The sequence below is a fragment of the Neoarius graeffei genome, chromosome 5, assembly GCF_027579695.1.
Source record: "Neoarius graeffei isolate fNeoGra1 chromosome 5, fNeoGra1.pri, whole genome shotgun sequence".
Taxonomy (NCBI): domain Eukaryota; kingdom Metazoa; phylum Chordata; class Actinopteri; order Siluriformes; family Ariidae; genus Neoarius; species Neoarius graeffei.
This window is the reverse complement of record NC_083573.1, coordinates 7,759,761-7,781,885: the sequence shown is the minus strand read 5'-3', so window position 1 is coordinate 7,781,885 and position 22,125 is coordinate 7,759,761. Positions and strand designations below refer to the sequence as shown.

General features: G+C 44.5%; 2 protein-coding genes across 2 annotated transcripts; one reads left to right on the top strand and one right to left on the bottom strand.

The window, feature by feature from the left end:
* The first annotated feature begins 543 nt into the window (after window positions 1-543).
* On the top strand, window positions 544-12,420 carry dcakd (dephospho-CoA kinase domain containing). The gene is made up of 5 exons (XM_060921111.1): window positions 544-787; window positions 4,033-4,145; window positions 7,800-8,003; window positions 8,105-8,192; window positions 8,558-12,420. Exons 2-5 carry the CDS (start codon window positions 4,034-4,036, stop codon window positions 8,841-8,843), a joined length of 690 nt encoding a protein of 229 aa, XP_060777094.1. The 5' UTR covers window positions 544-787; window position 4,033; the 3' UTR covers window positions 8,844-12,420.
* On the bottom strand, window positions 1,284-3,989 carry LOC132885824 (uncharacterized). Its single transcript, XM_060920340.1, has one exon. It carries the CDS (start codon window positions 3,987-3,989, stop codon window positions 1,284-1,286), a length of 2,706 nt encoding a protein of 901 aa, XP_060776323.1.
* Window positions 12,421-22,125: the final 9,705 nt, after the last annotated feature.

The following is a 22,125-nucleotide window of genomic DNA, read 5'->3' as shown; positions in this document are numbered from 1 at the left end:
ACAGAAAGGACCTCGCAGGTCACGGGGCTCAAACCCAGGACCTTCTTGCTGTGAGGCGACAGTGCTAACCACTACACCACCGTATTATTATTATTATTATTATTATTATTATTATTGTTGTCCTCCAGTCCAGAAGATGGCAGCAATGGCATTTTCCCCCCTAGATAATTATTCCTCATTAACCTCTCACTCTTTCAACCACTCTATCTCTCGCTCTTGAATTGTTAATATTTTTCTTTGCAAGCACGAGTATTATTTTCAGGAAATTGAAATCTTGTATTATTATTATTATTATTATTATTATTATTATTATTATTATTATTATTATTATTATCCTTCAGTCCACCAGATGGCAGCAGCGATATATTTCTCCCCACAAAAGAAAGCCTGTATTTCGGTTTAATCCCAAATGGCTTTCTCCCAGACGCACAGTGCACTACAGACGCCATTAAGCCTTTCAGGCGCCATTTTGGTCCGCCATTTTGTAGAACTCAGAAAAAGGGAACAAGGGAACGATTTAGGACTTAACCTGCGTCACTTTTGGCCAAACGAGGCACTGGATTTTTGCGTCATCCGTCGGTCAAACTCTAACCTGTGTGAAATATTTCTGCCTCACTGTGTGCCAGAAGAGTTAAAGTCCTAAAAGTGTATCATTAATTCGTTTCCTGATGTCGCGTTTGACTTTTATTTTGATTTGGAGTCCATGTTAAATCATTTATTCGTTCAGGAAAAGGGAAGGACGTCTCTGTTTTTTAACCTCTTTATAGGTCAACAACAACAACGTTTAGTAAGTTGGCTCAACATTCACGTTAAAGCATTTTTCTCAAGTTTTTAGGATGTTTCCAAGTGCTAGTTTGCTATAAACTAGTAATAATAATAATAGTAATTACTAATACCTGTTGTTTAAACCTATTACACGGGAACTACATGGTTAGTAGCTAGCTGGGTCTTTTACATTTCCATATAACGTTAGATAATATCTAGCTAATAATAAATGTGTTAGAGTAATGCAATATGGATTAGAATATCAAAGAATACTTATTGTTTAGTGATGTAAGTAAATACTATTCAGTCTGTAAGTGTCTTTCAGAGCGCGACTTTGCACAGAGAAAACCAAGCTGCAATTTATAAAATAACCGCCAGGTGGAGCCAAATACCCGCTCATTGAGCCAGCGCTGTTTTCTCCGCTTGGTTTCGGTGCGTGTGTGGCGCGCGCGGAGCTGCGCGAGGCGCTGAGAGCAGGGTCACGCTGGCTGCTTTGTGTCAGGGAGAGCGCGCGCGCTTCAGCTTTTAGGAGTAGAGTGAGGGAGCGGGGTTTGGAGGAGTAGAGTGAGGGAGCGGGGTTTGGAGGAGTAGAGTGTGAGGGAGCGGGGTTTGGAGGAGTAGAGTGTGAGGGAGCGGGGTTTGGAGGAGTAGAGTGTGAGGGAGCGCGGTTTGGAGGAGTAGAGTGTGAGGGAGCGCGGTTTGGAGGAGTAGAGTGTGAGGGAGCGGGGTTTGGAGGAGTAGAGTGTGAGGGAGCGGGGTTTGGAGGAGTAGAGTGTGAGGGAGCGGGGTTTGGAGGAGTAGAGTGTGAGGGAGCGGGGTTTGGAGGAGTAGAGTGTGAGGGAGCGGGGTTTGGAGGAGTAGAGTGTGAGGGAGCGGGGTTTGGAGGAGTAGAGTGTGAGGGAGCGGGGTTTGGAGGAGTAGAGTGTGAGGGAGCGGGGTTTGGAGGAGTAGAGTGTGAGGGAGCGGGGTTTGGAGGAGTAGAGTGTGAGGGAGCGGGGTTTGGAGGAGTAGAGTGTGAGGGAGCGCGGTTTGGAGGAGTAGAGTGTGAGGGAGCGCGGTTTGGAGGAGTAGAGTGTGAGGGAGCGGGGTTTGGAGGAGTAGAGTGTGAGGGAGCGGGGTTTGGGGGAGTAGAGTGTGAGGGAGCGGGGTTTGGAGGAGTAGAGTGTGAGGGAGCGGGGTTTGGAGGAGTAGAGTGTGAGGGAGCGGGGTTTGGAGGAGTAGAGTGTGAGGGAGCGCTGTTTGGAGGAGTAGAGTGTGAGGGAGCGGGGTTTGGAGGAGTAGAGTGTGATGGAGCGGGGTTTGGAGGAGTAGAGTGTGATGGAGCGGGGTTTGGAGGAGTAGAGTGTGAGGGAGCGGGGTTTGGAGGAGTAGAGTGTGAGGGAGCGGGGTTTGGAGGAGTAGAGTGTGAGGGAGCGGGGTTTGGAGGAGTAGAGTGTGAGGGAGCGCGGTTTGGAGGAGTAGAGTGTGAGGGAGCGCGGTTTGGAGGAGTAGAGTGTGAGGGAGCGGGGTTTGGAGGAGTAGAGTGTGAGGGAGCGCGGTTTGGAGGAGTAGAGTGTGAGGGAGCGGGGTTTGGAGGAGTAGAGTGTGAGGGAGCGGGGTTTGGAGGAGTAGAGTGTGAGGGAGCGCGGTTTGGAGGAGTAGAGTGTGAGGGAGCGGGGTTTGGAGGAGTAGAGTGTGAGGGAGCGCGGTTTGGAGGAGTAGAGTGTGAGGGAGCGGGGTTTGGAGGAGTAGAGTGTGAGGGAGCGGGGTTTGGAGGAGTAGAGTGTGAGGGAGCGGGGTTTGGAGGAGTAGAGTGTGAGGGAGCGGGGTTTGGAGGAGTAGAGTGTGAGGGAGCGGGGTTTGGAGGAGTAGAGTGTGAGGGAGCGGGGTTTGGAGGAGTAGAGTGTGAGGGAGCGGGGTTTGGAGGAGTAGAGTGTGAGGGAGCGGGGTTTGGAGGAGTAGAGTGTGAGGGAGCGGGGTTTGGAGGAGTAGAGTGTGAGGGAGCGGGGTTTGGAGGAGTAGAGTGTGAGGGAGCGGGGTTTGGAGGAGTAGAGTGTGAGGGAGCGGGGTTTGGAGGAGTAGAGTGTGAGGGAGCGGGGTTTGGAGGAGTAGAGTGAGGGAGCGGGGTTTGGAGGAGTAGAGTGAGGGAGCGGGGTTTGGAGGAGTAGAGTGAGGGAGCGGGGTTTGGAGGAGTAGAGTGAGGGAGCGGGGTTTGGAGGAGTAGAGTGAGGGAGGGGGGTTTGGAGGAGTAGAGTGAGGGAGCGCGGTTTGGAGGAGTAGAGTGTGAGGGAGCGCGGTTTGGAGGAGTAGAGTGAGGGAGGGGGGTTTGGAGGAGTAGAGTGAGGGAGCGCGGTTTGGAGGAGTAGAGTGAGGGAGGGGGGTTTGGAGGAGTAGAGTGAGGGAGCGGGGTTTGGAGGAGTAGAGTGAGGGAGCGCGGTTTGGAGGAGTAGAGTGAGGGAGGGGGGTTTGGAGGAGTAGAGTGAGGGAGCGCGGTTTGGAGGAGTAGAGTGAGGGAGGGGGGTTTGGAGGAGTAGAGTGTGAGGGAGCGCGGTTTGGAGGAGTAGAGTGAGGGAGCGCGGTTTGGAGGAGTAGAGTGAGGGAGCGCGGTTTGGAGGAGTAGAGTGTGAGGGAGCGCGGTTTGGAGGAGTAGAGTGAGGGAGGGGGGTTTGGAGGAGTAGAGTGAGGGAGCGGGGTTTGGAGGAGTAGAGTGAGGGAGCGGGGTTTGGAGGAGTAGAGTGAGGGAGCGGGGTTTGGAGGAGTAGAGTGAGGGAGGGGGGTTTGGAGGAGTAGAGTGAGGGAGCGCGGTTTGGAGGAGTAGAGTGTGAGGGAGCGCGGTTTGGAGGAGTAGAGTGAGGGAGGGGGGTTTGGAGGAGTAGAGTGAGGGAGCGCGGTTTGGAGGAGTAGAGTGAGGGAGGGGGGTTTGGAGGAGTAGAGTGAGGGAGCGGGGTTTGGAGGAGTAGAGTGAGGGAGCGCGGTTTGGAGGAGTAGAGTGAGGGAGGGGGGTTTGGAGGAGTAGAGTGAGGGAGCGCGGTTTGGAGGAGTAGAGTGAGGGAGGGGGGTTTGGAGGAGTAGAGTGTGAGGGAGCGCGGTTTGGAGGAGTAGAGTGAGGGAGGGGGGTTTGGAGGAGTAGAGTGAGGGAGTGCGGTTTGGAGGAGTAGAGTGAGGGAGGGGGGTTTGGAGGAGTAGAGTGAGGGAGTGCGGTTTGGAGGAGTAGAGTGAGGGAGTGCGGTTTGTTTCTGTGTCATGAATGAACTGAAATGTTTGTGTTGTTGCTGTGTTGTGTTGCAGCATGTTTCTGGTGGGGCTAACGGGAGGAGTCGCCTCAGGAAAGAGCACCGTGTCCTCTCAGCTCAGGGAGCTCGGCTGTCCCGTCATCGACGCAGATGTGGTGGCCAGGAAAGGTGAACGAATAAACACCACCATGTCTCTAACACATGGAGCAACTTCCTTCCTTCTTTCTTTCTTTCTTTCTTTCTTTCTTTCTTTCTTTCTTTCTTTCTTTCTGAACTTCTGTCCTCCCTTTTGCATGTCTTTCCTTCCTTGTGCCCATCCTTCTGCACTTTCTTCCACACTTTGGGTGTTTTCACACTTGGTCCCTTTCAGCCATCTAACTGAACTCAGATCGATGACTCAGCATTTTTTGCGCATATGTGAACACTCCAACCGTACCCAGACCCCTTTAAAGCGAACCGAACTGAGACCACCTCAGGAGGTGGTCTCAGTACGGTTCGCTAAAAATCAACGGTACGGTTCGCCTAATCTGCGCATTGTGAACAAAAAGCGCTCTGGGTTCACTTCGCCTTTTTCACTGTAGTTTAACCTTCTTCGTTTGCCGTAGTTGGTCACGTGACTGTAGCAGGGAAACTCAACTTCCTTTTGGAACTTACCACAGCCGCTTTACAGTTCTCTGAACTTACTGACTGACGAGTCGGCCACAATAATATAACTATATAACTATATATATATATATATATATAATGTGTGTGTTTATATTTATTATATATATATATATATATATATATATATATATATATATATATATATATATATATATATATATTAGTGCTGTCAAAAATGTCGCGTTATTAACGCGTTAACTTGACTCAATTTTAACGGCGATAATTTTTTTATCGCGAGATTAACGCTCTGTGACATGATGCCACGCCCCGCACAGCCAGAGTCCTCTGCCCTCCCCCGAAGAGCCACGGTGCTCCGATCGTTTTCCCATCGGCGGCTCCAGACCCACTTTGCAGTGGCTGTGACAAGACGTGTTATGCTCTGCAATAAAAAAAAAAAAAAACATTGGTACAACCAGTGTTCGAACTATGCCGATATTTTCGGGGGGTCCCTTTTTTTTTCCCTTGGGGGGGTGCTTGCGCTTGTCTCAGAGCGCGGATCTCCGATCGCGTGCTCACTTCGGATATGCAAATGCTTCCCGTTACACACGATTGCTATGTCAATAAACATCATTTTGCCAATATTTTAGAGACCCCCCAACATTTCCCAAATCATGTTTTCAAGGGATCTCATGTCTGTTTCAGGGGATCTCGGATCCCCCGAGTACCCCCGTAGTTCGAACGGTGAGCAAGCCCATTCACTTTTTTATGCTGATAAGAGAATTACAATGTTTTTTCATGTGACAAAAATGTGCGATTAAATTGCGATTAATCGCGAGTTAACTATGACAGTCGTGACATTAATCGCGATTAAATATTTTAATCGCTTGACAGCACTAATATATATAATAAATTTATTTTCCTTAATCCGCACTATTTTGATCAAAGAATACAGCAGGGCAAGCATGGCAGCAGACATTTTGATTCAAGAGAAAATTACCCAGAATTCCGTGCACTGGGGGTCTGAGGGCTCTAGAGGACCTGGTGTGAACAGAAAGAGGACTGAGGCCCCATCAAAGCTTAACTGGACCAGAAAGAGAACCCAGTCCTCTTTGTAATAAATTCACAGTGTGAACACAAAAAGAACTGAGTTCTTTTTCTGTTGGTCCACTTTTTGGTCCACTTAAAGAGGACTGAGTCTGGTTCCTTTAAAGGGGACCAGGTGTGAAAACACCCTAAAGTCCTTCATTCATTCCATCTTTCCTTTTGCACTTCCTTCCTTCCTTCCTTCCTTCCTTCCTTCCTTCCTTCCTTCCTTCCTTCCTTCCTTCCTTTTGCAGTCCCTCCTTCTCTCCCTTTCTTCCTCCCTTCCCCCTCCCTCCCTTCCGTTCTTTTGCATTTCCTTCCTTCCTTCCTTCCTTCCTTCCTTCCTTCCTTCCTTCCTTCCTTTTACACTTCTTTTTCTTCTTTCCTTCCTTCTACGCTTGTTTTTCTTCTTTCCTTCTTTCCTTCCTTCCTTTTACACTTCCTTTTTCCTTTCTTCCTTCCTTCTTTCCTTCCTCCCTCCTTTCTTTTGCATTTCCTTCCTTCCTTTTGCATTTCCTTCCTTTCTTATTGTCCTTCCTTCCTTCCTTCCTTCCTTCCTTCCTTCCTTCCTTCCTTCCTTCCTTTTACACTTCTTTTTCTTCTTTCCTTCCTTCCTTTTACACTTCCTTTTTTCTTTCTTTCTTTCCTTCCTTCTTTCCTTCCTCCCTCCTTTCCTTTCTTTTGCATTTCTTTCTTTCTTTCTTTCTTTCTTTCTTTCTTTCTTTCTTTCTTTCTTTCTCTCCTTCCTTTCTTTTACACTTCCTTCCTTCTACTCTTCCTTCCTTCCTTCCTTCCTTCCTTTTTTTTACACTTCCTTCCCTCCTTTTCTTCTTTCCTTCCTCCCTCCCTCCCTCCCTCCCTTCCTTCCTTCCTTCCTTTCATTTGCATTTCCTTCCTTCCTTCCTTCCTTCCTTCCTTCCTTCCTTCCTTTCTTTTACACTTCCTTCCTTCCTTCCTTCTGCACTTCTTTCTTTCTTTCTTTCTTTCTTTCTTTCTTTCTTTCTTTCTTTCTTTCTTTTCACACTGTTTTGTTTCTTTGTGTGTTACACTCACTACGTTTACATGCATATAGAGAGAATCGAATTTCTGCCGTTGCTCGACTGAAATCGAAGTTCAAAATGCCATGTATACACCTTAATTCTGCTGAAATTGAACCGAACTTGATTTCTCGGAATCGAGCTACACGACCTAGTTTATGCGATTTCTGCCGAGCTACTTTGTGCATGTATACCCTATCGAGCTAGTTGTCGAGCTACTTCCGGAAGTGACGAGTGATGAGACCACAAGCGGGAAACACAACAGCCTCGGTCGGCATGACAACAGTAGTAGCGAGCAGCAGAAGAGGTCAGGAGGAACAAACGAAGAAGAGAAAATGGCGATGTAGAGCTCTCTGAAGTGTGGGTGGAGCACAGAGGACGGCAGGACAAAGCTTCTGGTACTAATAGGCTTTTTATTGTCAGACTTTTCAGTTTAACAGCCTACTTTTATTCTTGAGAGAAACACACACACACGCGCGCGCTGTGTTCTAGTCCCGGGATGAGGTCTCCCCTCTGCTCTCCCTCTGCCTCCTTAAATAGGGCGCGGTTACTGGGAAGACACACAAACACAGGTTAATTACCGTCAGGTGAAGTGATTCTGCCACTCACCTTCCCTGGCTCCGCCCTCCTGTCACAGACCGGCGCTTGACCACGCCCCCACTGCCACAGGCAAGCAGAAACGTGCACTTCTGGAGCAATGAGGAGACAGAGTTCATGCTCATTCAGCTTAAGGAGTTGAATATATTAAAATTCATGGACGGGAGAAAAACGCGCAATGGAGAACACGGAACTGATAACTTTGTTTACACTCTTGAATAGCTCTTCTTCATGACGACAACCGGAAGTGTACCAACACGATGGGGCGTGTAGCGCCACCTGTGGCTCGGGTGCACAATGCACCTCACACAATAGCCCGATTTCATTGTGCGCATGTAGGATTGGATTTCTCTGGCACCCTGCTGGGACCTTCAGCTCGATTACCGACAGCAGCTCGATTTGGATGTGCATGTAAACGTAGTCAGTGAGATGAAGGCAGTATGTAAATGAGTGTGTGCCGTGTGAGTGTGTGCTGCTAAAGCGTGTGTGTGTTTGACAGTGGTGGAGCCTCAGACCCGAGTGTACCGGCTCCTGGTGCAGTACTTTGGGCAGGAGGTTCTGCTGGAGAACGGTGAGATCGACAGGAAGAAACTGGGCCAGATCATCTTCTCCAACCCTGAGAAACGCAGGATACTGAACTCCATCACACACCCCGAGATCCACAGAGCCATGCTCAAACAGATCCTGCACTACTTCATCCGAGGTTGGAGTCAACACACACACACACACACACACACACACACACACACACACACCCTTCCTTCTCGATTTTCTTCATAAACCCTTTGTGTTTGTCTTTATAAGGTTACCGGTATGTCATTTTGGACGTGCCTCTGCTGTTCGAGACGCGTCGTCTCACTCACTTAATGAAGCACACGGTGGTGGTTTACTGGTGAGAACTCGAGTCATAATCCTAAACATATTTATATCAGTATCATCCTTTATTTATCCATAAACTGCTGCATGTTATGTGTGCATTACTGCTGTATTGAATCCTTGATTCTGATTGGTCAGACGGCGTTGATTAATGTTCGCGAACAGCAGCTCGGACAGTAGCCTGATAATCTGTTCTGGTTTGTACAGTACGAGTAATTCACAGGGGCGATTATAGTGAAGGTTTCTGAGAAGAGATTCTTGTTGAGCGTTTTTTAGAAAGAGTCTGTGAACTAAAGTTTTAAACTGAACTGTGTATACCGAGACAAGTCTGTTTCTCTCTCTCTCTGTCTGTCTGTCTGTCTGTTTTTCTCTGATCTTCAGTGACCCCGCCACTCAGCTGGCTCGGCTCATGCAGCGTGACGCTCTGAACCGGGAGGAGGCAGAGCAGCGCATTACTGCCCAGATGCCCCTGAGTGAGAAGCGTGGGCTGGCCAGGCATGTAATTGAAAACTCTGGCTCGCGCGAGGACACACACCGCCAGGTCCTGCGCTTACACACCGCACTGGACGACTCCATGGAGTTCCTGCCCATCAGAGCCGTCGCCGTAGCAGCTGTCGCCGGGCTTGGAGGCCTCTTTTTGTACATGGTTAAACTCCTAGCATCCTAGCCATCGGGCGCAAAAACTTTGTATAGACCTAATGTACTCTTTATTTAGAAATAAAGTAGGGATCGAATCCAGGGCTTCTTTCTATACTAGTATTGTGATATAGGGTAAAAAGGTCCAAAACCCGAACCCTTTACTTTTGCCTCAGGCCTCGATTATCAAACTCAGTACGAAAGAAAGGTTGTTTGTGTAAATTTATGTGAAGCTCAGTGTATCAGATTCCTCAGCTGCATAACAGGTGACGAGTTACTGCGATTTTAGACACGGATTACGTTGTCGAGTTCAAACCGCTTGCTTATTTCAAAGACACACAAGCTTAATGAACGTTTTTTTTTTTTTTAAATGAAACTCGCTTGTTTAAGAAGGCAGCCCAAAACAAATCTGTCAATTAAGAGTTAGTGTGTGGATTTGCCGGAGCTGAACCGCCGCAGTGGCTGAGCTGCATTATTGGAAGATTTAGGAGCTGCACTTTTTCACCGTTTGGTCATGATTTTTGTCGTTTTGTAGCTTGCTGATTGGCGTTAATCAAAATACGCACGAGAGCCCAAAGCAAATCCTTTGCAAATGGATCGGACTGCATTTTTTGTTCGATTTGGCCGACGGAAACATTTCCACATAGTTTTGAGAACAGATCGATTGATGAATGGCTCAGGCATAGGATTTAAACAAATAAGGTATAAAGGTTTACTGCATATGTTTTTTTTTTTAATTAATAAACATAAAACAAGCATTATATGAAGCCAGTATTCAGCAACTTAATGACAGTTGTTTTGAAGGCTTTTTTAATGTCAAGCACTACTTGGTTCTGGACTGATTTTTATCCCCCGCTGGCCGAAAGGCCTGAAGAGGGATTATGTCGCGGCGATGTCCATCCGTCCGTCCCGGGAAGGGTGCTCACCTTCTGAAATCAACTCCTTTCACATTTTTTGGAGGAATTTCACGTAACTTGGCAGGATTCTTTGTTATATGTCGGTAATTGGATATTGCAATTTCGTGAAATTGGCTCACATTTTACCAGCGTTCCAGCCCTTGATTAACAAAATTATCGTCTCGTCTCGTCTTCTTCCGCTTTATCCGGGACCGGGTCGCGAAGGCAGCAGTCTAAGCATGGAAGCCCGAACTTCCCTTTCCCCAGACACCTCGGCCAGCTCCTCGGGAAGAACACCGAGGCGTTCCCAGGCCAGCCAGTCCCTCCAGCGTGTCCTGGGTCTTCCCCGGGGCCTCCTCCCGGGGGGACATGCCTGGAACACCTCCCCAGGGAGGCATCCAGGAGGCATCCGAAAAAGATGCCCGAGCCACCTCAGCTGATTCCTCTCGATGTGGAGGAGCAGCGGCTCTACTCCGAGCTCCTCCCGAGTGACTGTGCTTCTCACCCTATCTCTAAGGGAGTGCCCAGCCACCCTGCGAAGGAAACTCATTTCAGCCGCTTGTATCCGCGATCTTGTTCTTTCGGTCATTACCCAAAGCTCATGACCATAGGTGAGAGTCGGAACGTAGATCGACCGGTAAATTGAGAGCTTCGCCTTTTGGCTCAGCTCCTTCTTCACCACGACGGACCGGTAAAGCGACCGCATCACTGCGGAGGCTGCACCGATCCGCCTGTCAATCTCACGTTCCATCCTTCCCTCACTCGTGAACAAGTTCCCGAGATACTTAAACTCTTCCACTTGAGGCAGGACTTCTCCACCAACCTGGAGAGGGCAAGCCACCCTTTTCCGGTCGAGAACCATGGCCTCGGACTTGGAGGTGCTGATTCTCATCCCAGCCGCTTCACACTCGACTGCAAACCACCCCAGTGCATGCTGAAGGTCCTGGTTTGAAGAAGCCAACAGGACAACATCATCCGCAAAAAGCAGAGATGCAGAGATAACAAAATTATACTTTGACAATTTCATGAAGGTGTGTTTTCCTTCTGAATCCAACTCCTCTGACAATTTGTGGAGGAATTTCACCAAACTTGGCAAAAGGCTTTGTTATATGACAGTTATACGCATATTGAAACTGCGTTTAATTTGGACAAATTTTCCCAGAGTGATGCCCTCGATTATTAACAAACTTGTACTTTGGCGATTTCATCAAGGTGCGCTCGCTTTCTGAAATCAACTTCCTCACAAGGGGGATTATGTCGTGGCGATGTCCGTCTGTCCGTCCCGGGAAGGGTGCTCGCCTTCTGAAATCAACTCCTCTCACAATTTTTGGAGGAATTTCAGGAAACTTGACAGGGTCAACTCTTTGTTATATGTCGGTAATACACATATTGTAATTTCGTTCAACTGAGTTGCATTTTACCAAAGTTGTGGCAGAGTTGCCAGCAGGGGATATTGTGCTCTCAGGGCACGAGTACAAATGAACTTTTAACACATATCAACCCTCACCTTTGAGGCATGTTTAGCGTCTAACGTTTGATTTTCGAAGCCTTGAGGTAACCAAAATCTCGACACATTCCTACATCCTTCATGTACAGTTTTCAGTTCGATAAGGACGAATGTAATTCTCAACACGATTTACATATTTCTACTACAAAGCTTTTGGACGTGGTTCTTGAGCCTAAACTCTTTTTTTTTTTTTTTTAAACGTATACCTTTAAGGGAAGATGGGGTTGAGGTGGAATCGAAGATGGTGCGTCAAGAGTATTGAAACACAGTCTTCATATTGAGCCACACCATGCGTCGTGGTTTTTTTTTCATTTGCATATTCTTCTCTTCCTGTTGAATGTGAGGTTTCTCATTTTCTGTAAGATAAGATGAGATTTTTTTTCGTTTTCTATATTTAATTCTCAGTAAATGGGTGCACTAACTGAAGTCCAGTTACTTAACATACCTCTTTAGTGTGTATAATTCTGTCGTCTATAATTGTACAGTACCGTTCAAAGTTTGGGGTCACCCAGACAATTTTGTGTTTTCCATGAAAAGTCACACTTTTATTTACCACCATAAGTTGTAAAATGAATAGAAAATATAGTCAAGACATTTTTCTGGCCATTTTGAGCATTTAATCGATCCCACAGATGTGATGCTCCAGAAACTCAATCTGCTCAAAGGAAGGTCAGTTTTATAGCTTCTCTAAAGAGCTCAACTGTTTTCAGCTGTGCTAACATGATTGTACAAGGGTTTTCTAATCATCCATTAGCCTTCTGAGGCAATGAGCAAACACATTGTACCATTAGAACACTGGAGTGAGAGTTGCTGGAAATGGGCCTCTATACACCTATGGAGATATTGCACCAAAAACCAGACATTTAGTAGAATTTAGCTAGAATAGTCATTTACCACATTAGCAGTGTATTTCTGATTAGTTTAAAGTGATCTTCATTGAAAAGAACAGTGCTTTTCTTTCAAAAATAAGGACATTTCAAAGTGACCCCAAACTTTTGAACGGTAGTGTAGCTGATGTTCAGAGTTCAGTTTCACTCTCTTTATCTCACATAACCACACACACACACACACACACACACACACACACACACACACACACACACACACACACACACACCCACCAGTGAACTGAATGTATGTGATAAAACCAGTGCTGCTTTTTGGAAATGAAGGGAATGTAAGACATTAAACACGTTTCAACACAACCCGGTGTAAAATTTGATTTATTTATGAACTTCTCTGCATTTCTTTTTTTTTTATCTTTATACCTTTGAATCTTTAAAAGAGATTGTCATAACGTGCAGGTTTGCGTGGATTGCTGGCGATGGAACACGGTATGTATAGTGTCATGAAATTCACTTTTCAATGAGCCTTATTTCTCAAGTTGTGTGTGAATCTTTGTGTAAGCCAGTCTGAACTTTTTTCCATATGTTGATGAATCCCAATCACGGGGCATGTGATTTGCATTTGGTGACGCCTCCAAAAAAAAGGCAAATTTCACAGAACCTGAAATGATGAGTAAATGGCAGGAAGTGCGCCCAGTCATCACAATTTATATAATTTGACCCTTCACAAATGTGCACACACTCAGGAGCAGGAGAAAGATATAAACGTTAAAAACATCCAGCATGAGGCCTGTAGCGCATCACATGAACGCTGCTTGCTGTTGTTCAGAGTTCATGTACCTTTGTTTTGATTTTGATCTCTGAACATGCCCCTGTCCTGTCATTGGTTTATTATCCTACTGTGTTCACCTGTTCTGTGTTCAGCTTGCCTGTTTATTCCGCGTTGCTTCGACTGGTTCTTCTTGTTTTTGTGTATTACTGAGATGTATTTTCTGTTCACGGTTTCTTCCAGTTTGACGACACATCCCAGGTAACGTTTTTTATCCTCCGCTGACCAAAAGGCCCAAAGGGGGATTATGTCGCGGCGATGTGCGTCCGTCAGTCTGTCCGTTTGTCCATCCATCCCGGGAAGGGAATTTCACAAAACTTGGCCAAATTCTTTGTTATATGTTGGTAATACGCATATTGTAATTTCGTTCAGTTCGGTCCCATTTTACCAGAGTTACCGCCCTTGATTAACAAAATTATACTTTGACAATTTCATGAGACTGTGTTTTCCTTCTGAAATCACAATTTTTGGAGGAATTTCACAAAACTTGGTAAAAGGCATTGTTGTATGTCATTAGTACGCATATTGTTATTTTGGTCGCATTTTACCAGAGTTATGGCCCTTGATTTACAACCTTATACTTTGACAATTTCATGAAATTGTGCATCAACTCCTCTCACAATTTTTGAACAAATTTCTCGAAGCTTGGCAAAAGGCCTTGTTATATGACAGTAATATGCTGATTGCGATTTAATTTCGTTTGTGAAAATTTTCCCAGAGTTTTGACCCTTGATTAAATAACTTGTACTTTGACAATTTCATGAGGGTGTGCGTTCTTCTGAAATCAACTCCTCTCACAATTTGTGGAGGAATTTCACCAAACTTGGTAAAAGGCTTTGTTATATGACAGTTATACACAGATTGAAATTTCGTTTAATTTGGGCAAATTTTTCCCAGAGTTATGCCCTTGATTAAATAACTTGTACTTTGACAATTTCATGAGGGTGTACATTCTTCTGAAATCAACTCCTCTCACAATTTGTGGAGGAATTTCACCAAACTTGGTAAAAGGCTTTGTTATATGACAGTTATACACAGATTGAAATTTCGTTTAATTTGGGCAAATTTTTCCCAGAGTTATGCCCTTGATTAAATAACTTGTACTTTGACAATTTCATGAGGGTGAACGCTCTTCTGAAATCAACTCCTCTCACAATTTGTGGAGGAATTTCACCAAACTTGGTAAAAGGCTTTGTTATATGACAGTTATACACAGATTGAAATTTTGTTTAATTTGGGCAAATTTTTCCCAGAGTTATGCCCTTGATTATTAACAAACTTGTACTTTGGGAATTTCATCAAGGTGTGCTCGCTTTCTGAAATCAACCTCCCTCACAAGGGGGATTATGTCGTGGCGATGTCTGTCCGTCCCAGGAAGGGTGCTCACCTTCTGAAATCAACTCCTCTGACAATTCTTGGAGGAATTTCATGGAACTTGACAGAATTCTTTGTTATATGTCGGTAATACGCATATTGCAATTTCGTTCAATTCAGTTGCATTTTACCAGAGTTATGGCCGAGTTGCCAGCAGGGGATATTGTGCTCTCAGGGCACTCTTGTTGATTATGGATGTCACTTGCGAATCACGTAATTCATTTGCGCTATGAACTTTGATTATGATTCATGGATCGGCTTTAATGAAACACACGCTGAGTATATGAACTTGCATCCTGCTTCTAACCGTACATTACAATTTTCAAATAAACTGTCTATATTATTATGTTTTTATTCTGTTAAGTTCTTCTTCTTTCGGCTGCTCCTGGACGTTCAGGGTCGCCACAGCGGATCTGTTCACATATTTGATTTGGTACTGGATGCCCTTCCTGATACAACCCTCCCCAATCTATACGGGCTTGAGACACTAAGTATGCATTGTCTTGTCTTGTCTTGTCTCACCCCAGTGGCTGGGTATTTTTACCTAATCTGCATGTCTTTGAACTGTTGGGGAAACCAGAGCACCTGGAAGAAACCCACACAGACACGTAGAGAACATGCAGAAAGGCCCCCGTAGGCCGTGAGGTTTGAACCCCGAACCCGGAACCTTCTCAATGAAAGGCGACAGTGATAACCACTGCCACCCTTTTATTAGTTAGATTAAATGTTAAAATGCCATTTTACATGTTGTTAATGAAGGTAGTGTTAAGTAATACATCACTTTTTAAATGAAGGGCAAACCAAACCAAGTATTAACCCTTTTTAATTTTTTTTTTATGTATGAAAGCAGCTTTGTATTACAAAATTTCATCACGAATGACTGTGTGTGTGTGTGTGTGTTAATGCAGAATGACGAGGGCTAGAGGCTTCACAACCCAGACCTCAGATTCTCTGTGTGTGTGTGTGTGTGTGTGTGTGTGTGTGTGTGAGAGAGAGAGAGCAAAACACTGAGGGAGACTCCATGCTGGTACTTGTTCGTTCATTTGCATATTTCAGAGAGAGAGAGAGAGAGAGGAAAGACAATTAGTCCGCTTTTCAGTTTTAATATAGAACATCTGCAAGATGAATGTGTACAAATGAGAGCCAGTGAGTGAGAGTGTGATAGAATGTGCAAACCTCCATAAATCCACCACTGCGTTCCATCTGTCTCTCGCTTCAGATCCGCCCCACAGCAGAGAAACCTTCCAGCCAAACAGTCCCCTGAAAGATGAGTGTTTCCCCGGTTTCCTCTTCTTTTTTTTTATCATTACGTCTTTGTTAGGTTTGTCATTTTACAAATGAAATAGCTTTAATGTTGCAAACAAAGAAATCATAGAAGTGGATATATTGTATATGATTACTAAAGGTGTAATATGTTGTGTGTGTGTGTGTGTGTGTGTGTGTGTGTGTGTGTGTGCTGCAGGTTTTGCTGATGCTGAATGACTGCTATACTTCCACCTGTCTAGTCATCCAACGCAGCTGTGCCAACTCTGCTGGAAAACACCCTCCAAATGGGAGCTGACGGCTGCTTGGTGTGTACACACACACACACACACACACACACACACACACACACACACACACACACTACTGAAAACCATTATTTTTAATATATTCGGATATGTAGAGAACCCACACTACCGTTCAAAAGTTTGGGGTCACTTTGAAATGTCCTTATTTTTGAAAGAAAAGCACTGTTCTTTTCAATGAAGATCACTTTAAACTAATCAGAAATCCACTCTATACATTGCTAATGTGGTAAATGACTATTCTAGCTGCAAATGTCTGGTTTTTGGTGCAATATCTCCATAGGTGTATAGAGGCCCATTTCCAGCAACTCTCACTCCAGTGTTCTAATGGTACAATGTGTTTGCTCATTGCCTCAGAAGGCTAATGGATGATTAGAAAACCCTTGTACAATCATGTTAGCACAGCTGAAAACAGTTGAGCTCTTTAGAGAAGCTATAAAACTGACCTTCCTTTGAGCAGATTGAGTTTCTGGAGCATCACATTTGTGGGGTCGATTAAATGCTCAAAATGGCCAGAAAAATGTCTTGACTATATTTTCTATTCATTTTACAACTTATGGTGGTAAATAAAAGTGTGACTTTTCATGGAAAACAAACACAAAATTGTCTGGGTGACCCCAAACTTTTGAACGGTAGTGTAAGAGTCCTGTTCTTGGCCGACAAGCGTGTTCTTCATGTTGAGATGCTTTCCTGCTCACCACGACTGAAAAGAGTGTTTGTGGGTTGTTGTTTTTTTTTAGTTATTCCCGTCACCTCAAACCAGCCCGTCATTTCTCTCCTCAACAGAACTGGATGCGCCAGCAACGCTTGATGTGCGCATTAAGTGAAGCTCTTGCCCTGTTTGTGTGCTTTATAGACCGTTAGACGAACAGCATAAACAGGCCGTGCAGACCAAAGAGCCTATTAAAGAAAAGCTTTTCGTCTCTGTTGGAAAGATGTTGTGCTTATTTAAACCATCGAATGCATTTGTTTTCCATTTTGAAGCCAGTGTGTAGTTGTATGTTTGTGTGGCTGCGTAAAGTGATGTGGCATTTCGCTAATCCGATATGCCACATTTCACCCCTTCAGTCGTAACGGCTACCGCTGGGAGAGGGATATTAAGTATAAAGTGCGGAAATGTGTGGGTGGCTCACACAAAACAGTGCACGACGAAAAGTTTGCAGCAACATCTGGATGCTAAATAAGGAACAAACCATTCTAATGAAGGTTTATAGCTGTTACTATGTAGGATATGGTTCGAGTATACAGTGTTCACCCATAACATTAAAACCACTGAAAAGTGGAGAAATAAAAAACACTGATTGATTATCTCATTACAGTAGCACCTGTCAAGGGGTGGGATATATTCGGCAGCAAGAAAGAGAACGGTCAGCTCTTGAAGTTGATGTGTTGGAAGCAGGAAAAATGGGCAAGTGTAAGGATCTGAGTGACTTTTTTTTTTTACAAGGGCCAAATTGTGATGGCGAGGTAACTGGGTCTGACTGAGCATCTCCAAAATGGCATATCATGTGGGGTGTTCCCGGTATGCAGTGGTTAGGACCTACCAAAAGTGGGCCAAGGATCCAAAGGACAACCAGTGAACTGGCGACAGAGTCATGGGTGTCGAAGGCTCATTGATTCGCATGGGGCACAAAGGCAAGCCCATCTGGTCCAATCCCACAGAAGAGCTTGTGTAGCACAAACTGCTGAAAAAGTTTCTGTTTTAGTCAGCATGAACTTTCTCAGCAGTTTGTGCTCTTCTGTGGGACTGGACCATATGGGCGAGCCTCATTGAGCTCTACATAAAAGCTGGAGAGCTCATAGCTCTTGCCCTGTATGACTGGCAAGAGCCAGTCCTGACCTGAAAGGTATCAGCGTTAACTTTTTCAGCAGTTTGTGCTACAGTCAGTAGCTTTTCTATGGGATTGGACCATATGGCCTCGCTTTTGTGCCCCATGTGAATCAATGACCCTTCAACACCCATGACTCTGTCGCCAGTTCACCGGTTGTCCTTTGAATCCTTGGACCGCTTTAAGTAGGTACTAACCACTGCATACAGTGGTGCTTGAAAGTTTGTGAACCTTTTAGAATTTTCTATATTTCTGCATAACTATGACCTAAAACATCATCAAATTTTCACACAAGTCCTAAAAGTAGATAAAGAGAACCCAGTTAAACAAATGAGACAAAAATATTATACTTGGTCATTTATTTATTGAGGGAAAATGATCCAATATTGCATATCTGTGAGTGGCAAAAGTATGTGAACCTTTGCTTTCAGTATCTGGTGTGACCCCCTTGTGCAGCAATAACTGCAACAAAACATTTGCGGTAACTGTTGATCAGTCCTGCACACCGGCTTGGAGGAATTTTTGCCCATTCCTCCGTACAGAACAGCTTCAACTCTGGGATGTTGGTGGGTTTCCTCACATGAACTGTTCGCTTCAGGTCCTTCCACAACATTTCGATTGGATTAAGGCCAGGACTTTGACTTGGCCATTCCAAAACATTAACTTTATTCTTCTTTAACCATTCTTTGGTAGAATGACTTGTGTGCTTAGGGTCGTTGTCTTGCTGCATGACCCACCTTCTCTTGAGATTCAGTTCATGGACAGATGTCCTGACATTTTCCTTTCGAATTTGCTGGTATAATTCAGAATTCATTGTTCCATCAATGAAGGCAAGCCGTCCTGGCCCAGATGCAGCAAAACAGGCCCAAACCATGATACTACCACCACCATGTTTCACAGATGGGATAAGGTTCTTATGCTGGAATGTAGTGTTTTCCTTTCTCCAAACATAACGCTTCTCATTTAAACCAAAAAGTTCTATTTTGGCCTCATCCGTCCACAAAACATTTTTCCAATAGCCTTCTGGCTTGTCCGTGTGAAGTTTAGCAAACTGCAGACGAGCAGCAATATGTTTTTTGGAGAGCGGTGGCTTTCTCCTTGCAAACCTACCATGCACACCATTGTTGTTCAGTGTTCTCCTGATGGTGGACTCATGAACATTAACATTAGCCAATGTGAGAGAGGCCTTCAGTTGCTTAGAAGTTACCCTGGGGTCCTTTGTGACCTCGCCGACTATTACATGCCTTGCTCTTGGAGTGATTTTTGTTGGTTGACTACTCCTGGGGAGGGTAACAATGGTCTTGAATTTCCTCCATTTGTACATAATCTGTCTGACTGTGGATTGGTGGAGTCCAAACTCTTTAGAGATGGTTTTGTAAACTTTTCCAGCCTGATAAGCATGAACAACACTTTTTCTGAGATCCTCAGAAATCCCCTTTGTTCATGCCATGATACACTTCCACAAACCATTTGTTGTGAAAATCAGACTTTGATAGATCCCTGTTCTTTAAATAAAACAGGGTGCCCACTCACACCTGATTGTCATCCCATTGATTGAAAACACCTGACTCTAATTTCACCTTCAAATTAACTGCTAATCCTAGAGTTTCACATACTTTTGCCACTCACAGATATGTAATATTGGATCATTTTCCTCAATAAACAAATGACCAAGTATAATATTTTTGTCTCATTTGTTTAACTGGGTTCTCTTTATCTACTTTTAGGACTTGCGTGAAAATCTGATGATGTTTTAGGTCATATTTATGCAGAAATATAGAAAATTCTAAAGGTTTCACAAACTTTCAAGCACCACTGTACCAGGAACACCCCACAAGATGTGCCCTTTGTGGAGATGTTCAGTCAGACCCAGTCATCTAACCATCACAATTTGGCCCTTGTAAAAAAAAGTCGCTCCTTACGTTTGCCAATTTTTCCTGCTTCCAACACATCAACTTCAAGAACCGACTGTTCTCTTTCTTGCTGCTGAATATATTCCCCCCCGACAGGTGCCATTGTAATGAGATAATCAATATTAGTATGATTATGTTACGAGAACTTCACATTACATGAAATGACGACATGAACATTTTTTTGTTTATAGCTCCATTTAACGCTGTGGAAAGTCCATATCGCAGCTATATACAGTCGTCGAAGTTGTTGAATAAGACGCTACAATAAGCTTTACCTCTGACTGTTACAAAGCACTGACGCTGGAGACTCCTTCCGAAAATGTAACATAAACATCTCGTCACAAAAACGTCACCATATCAGACAGTTCCACAGGTTTTTAACCTGTATACAGCATGTCGAGCGTCTGCCATAAACTTCCTATATGCGTTAGCTGTTATAACCTATAAAAATTATCATGGTTTAGAATGATGATTGGGCTGCGAAGAATATAAAGCCAGAAATTTATTTCTTCTCCTGAGATGTTTTCTTGGCCACTGAAACATTGTGAAATGGAACGAAAAGTCATTTGCATACAATCTAAGACATTTGGCGTTTATCTGATGGAGCTGACAGCGGTAGACTGAGACAGACAACGTGAGTAATGCTGCTAAGCAGGACCACGATAAAGCAATAATAATTGGTCTTTTTGCCCTAGCAGGTGTCCACCTCTAGTCCTGGATCTGTCTTTGTGAGATAAGGCTGGCCTTATTAAAATAAAACGCAAATGCCACCATTGATCTCGTTACGCACCAATGTGTCCACTGTCTCACGGTATCTTCATAAGCTGGAATTCGGATGGAATTTAAGCAGCGGGGTGGGAAGGGGGTACAAATTTCTTTGGGGTTTAGACAGAGCTAGTTTATTTCTTGGTACTGTATGATATCCTGGAGTTTATACTACAATGTGTTGCAGTAGTGGACATCATTAATCTTATTTATCTTTTGCAGAATAGACATTGTTGTTTTTTTCCTTTTATGAATGTAATAAGTGACCACATATAACAAGTATAACAAACTCAGTCATTGAATTCCTAGAATCCTCAGACTCGGTCACATGATCCGCTACCTTATTGTACTGATTTCTAATCTCAACCACTTTTTCCCAATGATAGACCCCTTGCACTGACGTCACATTTGCGTGAGCAACCATCGCTACCCTTGCCAACTTCATTTACATACTGTTCACATACTGAAGACGAGTGACATTGAAGAAGTCTGATGTCTGTTGCTGTTGTCCGAAGAAAACTACATCTATTTTTTAAATACAAGTTCTTACCTGAAATAAAATGATCACTACAAATGCGGACATTCGTGAATTTCTCTGGAGTTTTCAGGCTTAGCTCCTCTCATCGTATTCTCTTTAATGACTCATTTTTTCATTGTTCTTGAAGCATTTGCTTCTCTTTAACATTTTTATTCCCTGCTGGCCGAAAGGCCCAAAGGGGGATTATGTCGTGGTGACGTCTGTCCGTCAATCCGTCCGTCCGTCCGTCCTGGGAAGGCTACTCACCTTCTGAAATCAACTCATCTCATCTCATTATCTCTAGCCACTTTATCTTGTTCTACAGGGTCGCAGGCAAGCTGGAGCCTATCCCAGCTGACTACGGGCGAAAGGCGGGGTACACCCTGGACAAGTCGCCAGGTCATCACAGGGCTGACACACAGACACAGACAACCATTCACACTCACATTCACACCTACGGTCAATTTAGAGTCACCAGTTAACCTAACCTGCATGTCTTTGGACTGTGGGGGAAACCGGAGCACCCGGAGGAAACCCACGTGGACACGGGGAGAACATGCAAACTCCACACAGAAAGGCCCTCGCCGGCTACGGGGCTCGAACCCGGACCTTCTTGCTGTGAGGCGACAGTGCTAACCACTACACCACCGTGCCGCCTGTTGGTAATATGCATATTGTAATTTCGTTCAATTTGGTCACATTTTACCAGAGTAACAGCCCTTGGTTCACAAAATTATAATCTGACAATTTCATGAGTGCGTTTTCCTTCTGAAATCAACTCCTCTCACAGCTTTTGGAGGAATTTCACGAAACTTGGCAAAAGGCCTTGTTATACACATAGTAGTACACATATTGTTATTTTGTTCAATTCAGTCACATTTTACCAGAGTTGTGGCCCTTGATTAGCAACCTTGTACTTTCACAATTTCATGAAGGTGCGCTTGCCTTCTGACATCAACACCTCTCACAATTTTTGGACAAATTTCTCGAAGCCTGGCAAAAGGCCTTGTTATATGATGGTAATACGCATATTGTGAATTAATTTCGTTTGTGAAAATTTTCCCAGAGTTTTGACCCTTGATGAAATAACTTGTACTTTGACAATTTCATGAGGGTGTACGTTCTTCTGAAATCAACTCCTCTCACAATTTGTGGAGGAATTTCACCAAATTTGGTAAAAGGCTTTGTTATATGACAGTTATACGCAGATTGAAATTGCGTTTAATTTGGGCAAATTTTCCCAGAGTTAGGCCCTTGATTATTAACAAAC

Coding starts and splice junctions, on each gene's coding strand:
- LOC132885824 (XM_060920340.1), bottom strand. CDS start 3,989: ATGACACAGAAACAAACCGCACTCCCTCACTCTACTCCTCCAAACCGC.
- dcakd (XM_060921111.1), top strand. CDS start 4,034: ATGTTTCTGGTGGGGCTAACGGGAGGAGTCGCCTCAGGAAAGAGCACC. Junction 4,146..7,799: donor AGATGTGGTGGCCAGGAAAG/GTGAACGAATAA, acceptor TGTGTTTGACAG/TGGTGGAGCCTCAGACCCGA. Junction 8,193..8,557: donor CACACGGTGGTGGTTTACTG/GTGAGAACTCGA, acceptor TCTGATCTTCAG/TGACCCCGCCACTCAGCTGG.